General features: G+C 32.1%; 2 protein-coding genes across 3 annotated transcripts; both read left to right on the top strand.

Annotated features, from left to right (window-relative positions):
• Window positions 1–2,584: 2,584 nt before the first annotated feature.
• On the top strand, window positions 2,585–3,906 carry LOC106320704 (protein CDI). Its single transcript, XM_013759074.1, has 2 exons — window positions 2,585–2,846; window positions 3,015–3,906. Exon 2 carries the CDS (start codon window positions 3,031–3,033, stop codon window positions 3,775–3,777), a length of 747 nt encoding a protein of 248 aa, XP_013614528.1. The 5' UTR covers window positions 2,585–2,846; window positions 3,015–3,030; the 3' UTR covers window positions 3,778–3,906.
• Window positions 3,907–6,820: 2,914 nt separating this feature from the next.
• Window positions 6,821–9,174, top strand: LOC106322543 (tocopherol O-methyltransferase, chloroplastic-like). Of its 2 annotated transcripts, none has more exons than XM_013760600.1 (6): window positions 6,821–7,245; window positions 7,708–7,871; window positions 7,939–8,043; window positions 8,367–8,570; window positions 8,655–8,757; window positions 8,844–9,174. In XM_013760600.1, exons 1-6 carry the CDS (start codon window positions 6,885–6,887, stop codon window positions 8,945–8,947), a joined length of 1,041 nt encoding a protein of 346 aa, XP_013616054.1. In that variant the 5' UTR covers window positions 6,821–6,884; the 3' UTR covers window positions 8,948–9,174. The 2 variants fall into 2 exon arrangements, with proteins under 2 accessions (XP_013616054.1, XP_013616053.1); XM_013760599.1 differs by having other exon boundaries at window positions 7,705–7,871.
• Window positions 9,175–12,719: the final 3,545 nt, after the last annotated feature.

The following is a 12,719-nucleotide window of genomic DNA, read 5'->3' as shown; positions in this document are numbered from 1 at the left end:
CAATCTCATTTCATGTTTGATTTTTTTAAGTTGGACCATTCATTAAAAAATTGCTTAAATGAATTTTGCATACATATCATTTTAACTATTCTACAAAAATCAAATAGATATTTCTATATTTTCTCTTAAACATCTGAATAAAATCTTTTCATATCTTTTTTTTTACAATATAAATATATATTTTGTATTTATTTAAAATATAAATGTATATTTCATATAAAATATAAATGTATATTTCATTTTTCACTTTAAATGTAAATGTATATTTCGTTTTTCACTTAAACAAACCTTTTAAATAATAGATTAATTTCAATTATTTAAAATATACATTTATATTTCATTTTTTACTAAATAAACCTTTTAAGCATCTAATTAATTTTGTAATTATATTAAACTCATGTACAATTTTTATGAAATTTCTGATATTAATCTAACATAATATTTTCAATTTAATATATCATCTCTAGTATTTAAGATTTGTTAATTTAGAATTTTGAACCACACTGTTCAAAATCTCTATAATATTATTTGAGAAGTCAGTTTCCTATGTGTCGTTCTCACGTTAATTCTCACGATGGTTGATTACACTGACACCCTTAATGAATTAATTTATATTTAAAATACTATTATTTATTTTTTATTTAGTTTCGTTTAAAAAAAATTTCGAAACAAATTTACACATATAATAAAAAAGAATTTTTTATAAATCTTTTTAAAAAAATTGAAAACTAAAATATATGTATATATAATATGATTTCATAAAAAAGGGAAAGTTCACAACATAGTAATATTACATTTAAAAAATATTTTTAAATAACATAAAATATAATTTTGAAGTAATAAAATACTTTCTTTATATCTAAATTTTCTATGAAAATTATAAATTTCAATATAATGTGATTTCATTAAAAATAATTTACACAGATAATCTTGATATTAAAAAAATTATTATTTCTTTTAAAACATAATTTTAAACAATACAAAAAAAATTCAAAGTAATAAAAATATTTTTACATATCTATATATTTTTTAGATGATTACATAAAATAATTAAGTAACATACACTGATATATGTTTAATTGTCTAAAAATAGTTTATAATTAGTAATATTGAAATGTTTTATTTTTTTCATATATTTAGTTGACTATAATATCTTTCAATTACACCAAAAAATATCGGTAAATTATATTTTACTAATATAATATTATTTCTAAATACAATCTCAATTTTGTTTACTAATTATTTTTAAGAGATATTAAAAAAACCAAAAAATAAATTTTTAAAATAAACATCGTTTGATCAAATAGTTACAAAATAGTTTAATGAGGTAGATATATTATATTTTATCATTATTAAAGTTATTTATTTCCTATTATTAAATTTGCTTTTAAATTTTATGTTTTTATGTTTGTGGCACTTAATAGAACCATAATCAAAATACCAAAACAAATCTGAATTCTCATTTTTAAGATTATTTTAAATAAATTTTAGTTTCCATTGAATAAATCAAAGGCATAAAGTTATTTAGAATTTATAAAATATTTTAATTATTGTAAATATTGATATGTCTTCAGGAGCTTTCAAAAATGTACCAGCTACTTACCCATGTAACTTCCTATTGATCATCGCTTTATTTTCTCATATTTTTTTTAAAAAAAACATCAACATATATTTGATAAATATTATGAAAATACATGCACATTTGACTTAATTATAATAAAAAATAATTATACTTCATGTTGAATTTGAAAGAATATATGTTACTCAATATACTAGAACATGAGTGATTCGACTAATCCAACTTATATCTAAAATCATAGATTTAACCACGATAAGAATATATAATTTATAAAAATAGTAATTTATTTTATAAATATAAATCATAGGACAACTCAAAACATATTAAAAATAAAAATAAAATATTAACCAACTGTTATAATTTAGTTATTTTGTAAAATTTATATATATGCATGAGATTTCAGAATATTATCGTTTCATTATATTAATTTATGTCATTTGGAATCAGACACTTTAGTTTTTTTTTCATTCTAAGCACAATATATCTTAAGTTATACATAATATTCATAATATATATTTATATATCTAAGACAACAACCACCTAAATGCAAATAAGAAATTAATCAAAATTTTAATATATAGAATAAAATATATTACAGTTGAATTCATAGATGCAATCCAATTTACCCAATTGATAACTAAATCGACTAAAAACCGATTAGATATAACATATATAAAATCATATGTATAATTAAAGTAATATAATAGTATTAATATAAATGACGCATACAAATTATAAATTATTTTAAAATTAAAAGTAAGTAGTAATTAATTATTATAGTATATTTACTTTAAAAATATTTATATTCGTGAATGAACACATGAAAATCACCTGGTATGTTATTAATGACCGGTCTAGAGATGCTATTTTGAAAGTGCTTTATTTTTCTGTTATTAAATCGTCTGTTAATCCGAATAACAACCACAGATTTTTGAAAGAGAGAAAAAAAAGCACAAATAAATAAAAATAATAGCGAAAGCGCACAGAGCGTGGATGCCAGCGGCAAGCACATGGTATAGAAGGGAGGCAAAGCATAAAGCTCACGCGGACGCCGAGTCAACACGCGGGTCAACTCGAGTCTCTCTCTCACACATAAAATTTAGCACATTCCAAATTAAGATTCACCACTCTCCTCATTCGTCGCTCCAAATCTACTTTCTCTCTTTGGTTCCCTGATTAAAAGAGAAAAGAAGATAACAAAAAAAAAAAAAAATCATTTTGGTGTCGGTGGTTATTCTTTTCGCTCCGTCTCCAAGCGTTTCCTCAGGTCTCCTCATTTTTCCTCTGCATTTTTCGTTATCGTTCTATCTGTTTTCACTTGAATCGACTAGAGTTAGCATTTCTATGCAAAACGCTTAGCGTGTTATGAGATAGATCCATACGGACATATGAGCATTAGCATTTTTAAATAGATCTTTATGAACTCAAAACGCAGATCCAAACAAACAACGATGACGATGAGCAACGGCGATTTGAAAACCAGCAACGCCTCTTTCAGGATCTTCGTCGGTTACGATCCACGCGAAGATCTCGCCTACCAAGTCTGTCACCACTCCATCACCAAGAGATCTTCCATCCCCGTGGAGATCACGCCCATCGTCCAGTCAGATCTCCGAGAGAGAGGCCTCTACTGGAGAGAAAGAAACCAGCTCGAGAGCACCGAGTTCTCCTTCACCCGCTTCCTGACTCCACACCTGTCTGACTACCAAGGCTGGGCTATGTTCGTCGACTGCGATTTCCTCTACCTCTCCGACATTAAAGAGCTCGTTGATCTGATCGACGACAAGTACGCCATCATGTGCGTTCAGCACGATTACACTCCTAAAGAGACCACTAAGATGGACGGCGCCGTCCAAACCGTCTACCCGAGGAAGAACTGGTCGTCCATGGTGCTTTACAACTGCGGCCACCCGAAGAACAAGACCTTGAGCCCTGAGGCTGTCAACACTCAGACTGGTGCCTTCCTCCATAGGTTCCAGTGGCTGGAGGATGAGGAGATTGGGTCTGTTCCTTTCGTCTGGAACTTCCTTGAAGGGCATAACAGGGTCGTTGAGAACGATCCCGCCACCCAGCCTAAGGCCGTGCATTTTACTCGCGGTGGGCCTTGGTTCGACGCTTGGAAGACTTGCGACTTTGCTGATCTCTGGCTCAGTGAGATGGAAGAGTACTCCAAAGAGAACAACAAAAATGCGAATTAGAAAGAAAAAAAATAGGTATGTTACTTACTTGCCAACACAAATCTATAGTTTTTGCTGAGCCAGTGATCACTACTTACTCTTGTGGAATGGCTTTGGATTTGTCATTTTCTCATTGAAATTCGTTTTCATTATTCGCCACACTAATACCAATATTAAGACCTATTCGTTTGTTTTTTTTTCTGTTGGACTTTTACCTTGTAATGATATTTTATTTGTAATTTGAATGAAGCAACTTATTTTTATTTGTGACATTATGCAGCACTTGTTCTTAATTGATTTATTATAATCACTAATCCAAAGTAATTATCATTAGCTTATATTGATGTCCTTAATTTTTATATTCTGACTCAAAAATGCACATACCGATGAAATTCTAGGAACCTCAATATATACTATAGCCAATTGATACGAGGATAATAGGAGTCTCAATATCTACTATAGGCAATTGATACATGAATAAATGATAAACACATACCAAAACACACATTAGGGATGAAACGAAACTGATGCAAACCTGGCCGGCTCAAACCCTATAGGACAAGCTGAACACTTTGGTCGAGTTGGTCGAAATGACACTTACCTTGGGCGAGAACTGATCGAGCTGAATCGACCTACCTTGGCGAATTGATCGAGCTGAATCGAAGTGACACTGCAAACTAGACGAGATGATATTCGAGTTAGCTGGACTGACACTCATCTGGACAAACTGAGCAAGCTGGTTCAATCTTCCGAGCTGATTCGACCATCCGAGAAGCTACATTGGACGAATGAGCTTGTATTGGAATGCATTTGGGCCGAAATGTAAGATCCAAACATTTCTATGGTTTACAACTTTGGCCAAGGAGTAAACCATTTTTTTCTTGAAGTATTTTCGACAAAGCTGTCCAAAGAGAGTTCCAAGACTGGTCAGAGCTGTGTGAAGACCAAGACTTGGCCTTTATTTTAGTTAAAATCATTATTGAGTCGAAGTCTTTGTTTTCTAGTTTATAATTTTTTTTTTCATCATTTTTTTTTTCAATTTCTACCGATTGTAATCCTAAAAATAAGGGCTAAATTACCATAAATAAAATTTATCATAAACTTGTTTTGTTTGAGAGTGATTCTCTTTGTTTCTTTGGAATGTTTCAATATTTTGGTGTGATGCTGAAGATCAAACCCGTATATCATAAGTTATTTCGTAAACTCTTGTATGAGCATTTTACTACCAGCTTATTTTACGTTTCGTAGTATCAACAAAGTACATGTACAAAATTACCTAATATTTATTATATTTTTAATATACTTAAAAATTTTGGAATATTTTATCTTTTTAAAAAAGATGGAGTATTTGATAAAAACATATATTCAAAAACTTTGAAATTTTGTTAAATATTTTTCTTCAACTTTGGGATAAAGCGTTTTGACTTGAAAAGAACAAAAGATTCCTAAACATTCCATATCGAATATTGGTGGACTCCAATACGCTGATTCCCGATATAATGAACTCTTCTTTATTTTTATAAAATTGAAAACTTAACTTTTATAAAAAATATATCAAACTGGACTCCAATACGCCAATTCCAGATGTGAACTCATCCATAGTGGAACTGTGTCCAGCGGACTACATGCAAAGTGGTAGCTGTCACAATGACCTTGTTTTAGCTCTGATTACCTTTTCTTGAGCTCTCATTTCTTACTTCACGTCTTCTAACAATATTTGTTTGCTACTGAAGTTCTACTAAATCACAAAAATAAACTTAACTGAACCTATTTTGACCATATCCACTTGGACAAAACTGTGAACAAAAAAAGAAGATAAACTAAAGTAAAATATTAAGCCTTTTTTATAAAAGAAAAACTAAAGTAAAATATGGATGTACATGATTGGCCCTTATCCCAATACATATGGTATCAGAAAAGTTTGTGGCAGTAAAAGTTCATCAGACTGTACTAACACCATAATTTCAGACGCAGTCACGTTTCTTGTCTCTCTAAAACACTAAAACACTACAAATCGAAAAAGACGGAAAAATGTAAAAGATGTAAAATGTTAAGAAAGTCCTAAAGGCGGAACCACATGATGACCCATATAAAGCTACCGACCATCAAGAATGGTATGCAAAAGAGAACAACCACGTAAGTGAAGCAGGAGAAGTTTATCAAAATTTTGAAGGAGAAGTATCACAACTAAGAGATGTTGGTTCTTAATCTATTGGAGAGGAAGATGAAGAAGAGTTTTGTGTTGAAGAGAGACCATGGTATACCATACTCTGATCAACATGATGAAAACCAACAAGAAACTCATTATCAAGTCGACTAAAAAATTATAGAGGAGACCAAGAATGTCAACATATATTTGTTTGAAGAAAAGTCTTCAATGAGGTTGGAAGAGATGATGATAAGTTCAGATACACCCATTTTGCAGACCATCATCAAGAACCATAAAGATACTTATGCTGGGAGAGAAGCATAAAACAACCAGTTTAGATGTTTTTAGATTTTTATGAATTTTATGATTTTCTAAAATTTTATATCTATGGAAATCTATTATTTTTATTATTTTATTAAAATATTCAATTTCTTTTTTGAAAAAAAAACTTTTTTTTTCTGCAAGAGCTGTTGTTAACTGAGAACATTCATAAAATTGATGTACTAAATTGACAAAACAGTTAATAGAATTATTATATTAAATAACAGAAAGGTTAAGTGTTAAATGGCTTATAATTTTTTAATTTCTTGTCAAAGTTCTTATAAAAATTTACTTAGAATACTGTTATACAAAAAAAAAATACATGTTGTATAAATATTTGGTTTATGGATTACATTTTAGATATTTAATTATTTTAAAACTAGATATGAATAAAATGTTAAGAATAAAAGACGTATTTCAATATATTCAATTTTCAGTTTGATTCATGTCCAATTTTTAGATATTGAAAGCAGAAACTATTTAGATATTTTTGATTATTCAGTTAAGTTTGGTTTGATTTGTCGGTCCTAAATAAAACATCCTTACCTAAAAATTAATATAAAGATAAATAAAAAGTAGGGGACTGTGGCAATAAAGAAAACATATTCCCCCCCCATACACAGAGCCACTTTCTTGTTCCGCCAACCTCTCATTATAAATGAAAGCGACTCTCGCACCCTCCTCTCTCATAAGCCTCCCCAGGCACAAAGTATCTTCTCTCCGTTCACCGTCGCTTTTCCTTCAGTCCCAACGGCCATCCTCAGCCTTAATGACGACGACGGCGGCATCACGTGGAAGCGTGGCTATGACGGCTGCTGCTACCTCCTCCGTTGAGGCGCTGCAAGAAGGAATAGCGGAATTCTACAACGAGACGTCGGGACTATGGGAGGAGATTTGGGGAGACCATATGCATCACGGCTTCTACGATCCTGATTCCTCTGTTCAACTTTCAGATTCCGGTCACCGGGAAGCTCAGATCCGGATGATCGAAGAGTCTCTACGTTTCGCCGGCGTTACTGGTTCGCTTCTCATGCTATACACTTGAGTTTGATTCGTTGTTTTCTATGAATGATAAAACTACTACACATGAACACTTTCTAGATTTATTATAAACATATTTTTTTTGAACTTATATTATAAACAATTTTTACAAACAAAATACTCTTTGAAATATGAGAATATAACAAAGGTTTAGTTTTGATTTGTCGGTAAGAGAAATGAGTAGGGATGTTTGAAGCCAGATAAAGCCTTTCTTTTATCCCTTGGGAGAGGCTTACAGTAAGCCACGTCCCATCCAGAAGCAGACCCATTCATTCCCTAACTAGGCTGGATGATGATGAATAAGTTCTTCCTCATTTCAAGATTAAGAAAACAATCTAAACTGAAATAAAAATTTCGCAGTCGGTGAAAATATCTTTATGCTTGGGATTGTTCTTGTTATTATAAATTAATATTATAAACACATGACTTTTTTAAAGAAGAGGAGAAAAAGATAAAGAGAGTAGTGGATGTTGGGTGTGGAATCGGAGGAAGCTCAAGGTATATTGCCTCTAAATTTGGTGCCGAATGCATTGGCATCACGCTCAGTCCCGTTCAAGCCAAGAGAGCCAATGATCTCGCCACCGCTCAATCACTCTCTCATAAGGTGTCTTCTTGTACATTCGACCATTCTTTATGCGGAATCTGATCTAACTGAGACGCCACTGGACCGGGTTTCCTTCCAAGTTGCAGATGCACTGGAGCAACCATTTGAAGATGGTATATTCGATCTTGTGTGGTCAATGGAAAGCGGTGAGCATATGCCTGACAAGGCCAAGGTATACTACCTAGCTCACCATAATCTTTATACTAGATTTACTAGACAATATCCATCTTTTTGATGTCCATTAATTTTAAATAAACAAAATAAAATATATGAGAGTAAAATTTTGTCTAGATTATCTAACAATATTTTATAATAATTATCACGTTTTTCTATTTAATTATGGCATGGTTTCTTTTTGTCTAAAAATTTTAGGCAGAGTTTACAAAAAGAAAATTGCAGTATCTGTTAGAAAACAGAATCTAAGTGTGATATTTTTGAAACTCATTCAGTCTTCGTTGTAGAATTATATTTACCGTGTGTGCGAAATGAGTGTAGTTCGTGAAGGAATTGGTACGTGTGGCGGCTCCGGGAGGAAGGATAATAATAGTGACATGGTGCCACAGAAATCTATCCCAAGGGGAAGAAGCTTTGCAGCCATGGGAGCAGAACCTCTTGGACAGAATCTGCAAAACATTTTATCTCCCGGCCTGGTGCTCCACCTCTGATTATGTCGATTTGCTTCAGTCCCTCTCGCTCCAGGTTATTATATTTCTCACGCTCCGATTGCTAAAATCAGTACTTGGAGCTAGTTAAGTAGTGTCTCAAATATATGTGTGTTTGTAGGATATTAAGTGTGCAGATTGGTCAGAGAACGTAGCTCCTTTCTGGCCGGCGGTTATACGAACCGCATTAACGTGGAAGGGCCTTGTGTCTCTGCTTCGTAGCGGTATGTTTCCGCAATGTTGTTTACATTCATGATTCCAAATGTTTATCAGATTAGAACTAAGGTTGTTGGGTGTCGGAAACACACAGGTATGAAGAGTATAAAAGGGGCATTGACAATGCCATTGATGATCGAAGGGTACAAGAAAGGTGTCATTAAGTTTGGCATCATCACTTGCCAGAAGCCTCTCTAAGTTTAATCTATAAACAATAAAATTGTCGTTCAAGTGCTTTTCAGCGAATTGATTTCTATCTATGATATAGGAGATTGAATAAGAGTCACTTAAGAAATGTGGATGCATGAGATCCCTTAACGTCATGAATATTGTAGTTGATGTCCATTATGGAATGTTCTAAATTTACTTGATTCCTAAAAGGACCTACATATATGTTTCATTATCAATAGAATAAGACACACCAATTCCTCTTCTCTTTTTACTTACAACCCTAGCAATTGAGCCCCTAAAAACCAGTGATATCTCTCCATCATAAGATTCATAACTCATCCTCAATCATCGAGCCGACCAATGAGATAACTTCTCATGATTTATAAATCTGCCGATGATTTATTATTGATCTATTGCTTTTCTTCTATATGCCACCAATATTTAAACCATGTTTCGTTTTTATCTAGATAAGTTATTCTGTCATGCTTTTCAATTTTGATAAACTGAGTATTGTTTCTTTACTGGTCTATATTTTAAGAAAGCGCATGTGATGGAGTTAAGGACTTTAGAACCATTTCTATTACGCAGATAAATAATCTTGTTTCTGGCATAGTTTGCAAGCACTGCACCAAGATAAAACTTTCTTTAGTTACCACAAAAAAGTTCTTATTCTGACGAGCAATATATTCTTCCTTGAATAAAGAATCCGTCGGAGAAGTAAGAAGGATGCCTAAACCGATTCCAAATGAACTAGAGCCACACCCGTTTCAAAATAAAAATGGACCTTGTGCAAGTTGATTATTTTAAACCAAGTTCAAGGTTCATATTGATCATATATGAAAACTGGACCTTTTTAACAAAAATAAAATAAAACTGAAAGACCCTAAAACACAAAGAAAAAATAAAAAGAAAATATGTGTCATGTGCATATGCATTATTGGCACATGGATAAAGACGGGTGGCTACAGCCTATATCGTTTTTTTGTTGGATATTATTACCAACATCCTCCATAGTCAACTTCTGACAAACCAACTTAACCTTCTACCCTCCAAATTCCAAGCTTCAATGATTATCCGTATAAATGATGGATAAGTTGATAAGTCTAAGAAGGATTTGAAGCCCTTTTTACTTATTTCGTCTTCGGAGACGGTACTAATGAGACATGAAAAATGATCCAAAATCTAGGAAGGTCGAAGATGGCAATAGAGTCTGAGAACTCCACAAACCATACTTCATTTGTGGGAGATGATGAATATATTGTTGATTATATTTTGCAAAAATTTCAAAATTATGCCGAATTTTTCATTACATAATATCTTGTCATCTAGAGTTCAAGCTTTACTTAGTAGACCTACCCCTTAAAGCCCAGATCCACGAAAATCGGTCGATTTCGACAGTTGAGCGGAACAAATGTTGAAATGCTCTTAAATGAGAAAAATTAACTCTTACTAATTCTAAGTACTCTACTCTATTCTCATCCTTTTAAGAATAATTGTGAAAATTTAAAGTGCATTCTCTAATTTGACCGATCAAATTTTTTTCTTTCTCTCTCCTATTACCTGTTTCCTTTTCCTCGTCCTCGAGTTCCGAAACTCGATTCTCAACCCAGCTCGATTGGATGCTCAAGGTGAACTGAACTGTCAGGCTTATCCTCCCCAAACCATCTCAATTGAACTTCAGGTAAGACATTCTTTTGCTATATAGCTTAAATCGCCCTAAAACCCTCCAAGTTATTCAAAGTTCAACATACATAATTGTGGTTGTAATATTAGATAGATTTCATATTGTGTTCACAATTAATTAATTGAACATTAGCAACTATGGATGGTCAATCTATTAGAGAATTGGATAATCAACATCTGGTATAATCATAATGAATTGAAGAATATCCGAAATCGAAGCTGATTTATATTTTGAATCGAAGAACAACTAGAAAACCTAGTAGAACTTGGAATGAACAAAATAGTATAAATATGGTATTAGTTTAACCATAAAACTGTTAAACTTGATAAAATTTTAACGGTAAAATTGTATAACTTGGTTAAGTTAGACTGGTAAAACTTGATATAATTTGATATTAGTTAATCCATAAATATGTGTAATTTGGTATTAGTTGAACATTAAAACTGTTAAACTTGGTAAAATTTTAATGGTAAAATTGTATAACTTGGTATAACTTTAATGGTATAACTGTATAGCTAGGTTTAACTTGATTGATATTTTTTTTTTTTTTTTGCAAGAGACAATGAGTTCTTCTTCCACAGACATACAATTTGATTATGATAGACATTATTTGAAGTCTTAATTTGATATTAGTTAATCCTTTTAAAACATCATCAATGGAGAGATCACTTATTCGTGGTTAAATAGATCCATATACGAAGAATCTAAATTTGAGTTGCATTCTTTTTTTTTAAAACACTGATTATATTATCGACATAAGATTACAAGGGTGGGATTCAGTTTTGCAACACATTGGCCGGCAGGTTCAACAAACCTCCGGAAACAGAAGCTCCAACGACAGAGAGACTAAAATACAAACATATGATGACTAAAGAAACATAACATGAAACAATCAAAGCTAGAAGAAGTGGATAACAACATAAAATACACCTTCACCAAAACGAGATCAATAATACATGATCATTTGAACAGATGAACAGAGCTTCTTTGAACAAGGCAAAGCGAGGAAGCCTTCCATGGCTACAACCTCTGGTCTGCGAATCCTCCTATGATGAATAGCACATGCAGATGAAAGACCAAAGCTTCAAGCTCCAGGAGACAGAACACATCATGTTCATAAGTCTTCAACCGAAAGTAGTTGATGGATGGATGAGTTGAATCGACAAGCCAAAGAAGCTAGACAGAAGATAAGATCTCGATCGAATCTCTAAAGGAATTGACAAGGAGCGAAACAACTCATAACCAGGACCAACCTTGCTCGAGAGACCGAGAAGGTCGAAGATCGAGACCTGGTATGAGCCAAAGAAAGCTCAAAATCAACATGCAAATCAATCAACCACACATAAGTTCCAAGATAGAACCATATCTGAAGGGGACAAGGATATAGCCACTTCGACTAGAGAGATCGACAAAATAGATCAAACGAAAACTCTCATTCTCTCCGGAAAAAGATCAGATCACAACCTGTTGAGAGAAACAAGAATAACGTACTAGATCTAACCGAAGAAAACGAAAGGAGGAGAAAAGAAAAGACCGGTTCCGGCTCTGTGGAAGCAACCGGAGTCGGCGAACCGGAGAAAGCAAGATGAGACTCTAGAGAGAAGGCAGATGGTTTAGAGAGAGAAAAAGTTTGTATAATATATGTTAAATTTGAGTTACATTCAATTGGTATTAATCCCCTATATATTAATTGCGAAACATTTGAAAAATTAGAACCTTAATTTTGTATTAATTAAAAAAAACCTCAACTCCTAGGTGGCACTCTAAATGCCTTCTAAATTTCATTTCAAAGAATTCTAGAACATCTAATATAAAGTATAGTTTAATCTAATGATGTCACATTATTCTATAATTATATAACATTAGAGAACATTATATTAACCTAAAATATATGAAGTGTGTATTCTTTCCTTAAATAAAAGCTACGGAATTACCTAATATGATTTACATATATACGAGAATTAATGATTATGAATAATAAAGATATGATAACAATTTTTGCATCCTTCTTCATTTTTGTTTAAATTTATATTATTAAAAAAACTTAAACAATCACATTAACCATATAATAAAAAAAATTAGATTTTTTCTTATATGTTATATTTTGAATTTTTT

Source organism: Brassica oleracea, chromosome C2 (assembly GCF_000695525.1).
Source record: "Brassica oleracea var. oleracea cultivar TO1000 chromosome C2, BOL, whole genome shotgun sequence".
Classification (NCBI taxonomy): Eukaryota; Viridiplantae; Streptophyta; class Magnoliopsida; order Brassicales; family Brassicaceae; genus Brassica; species Brassica oleracea.
The sequence above is the reverse complement of the archived record's forward strand: the minus strand, read 5'-3'. Positions and strand labels throughout refer to the sequence as shown.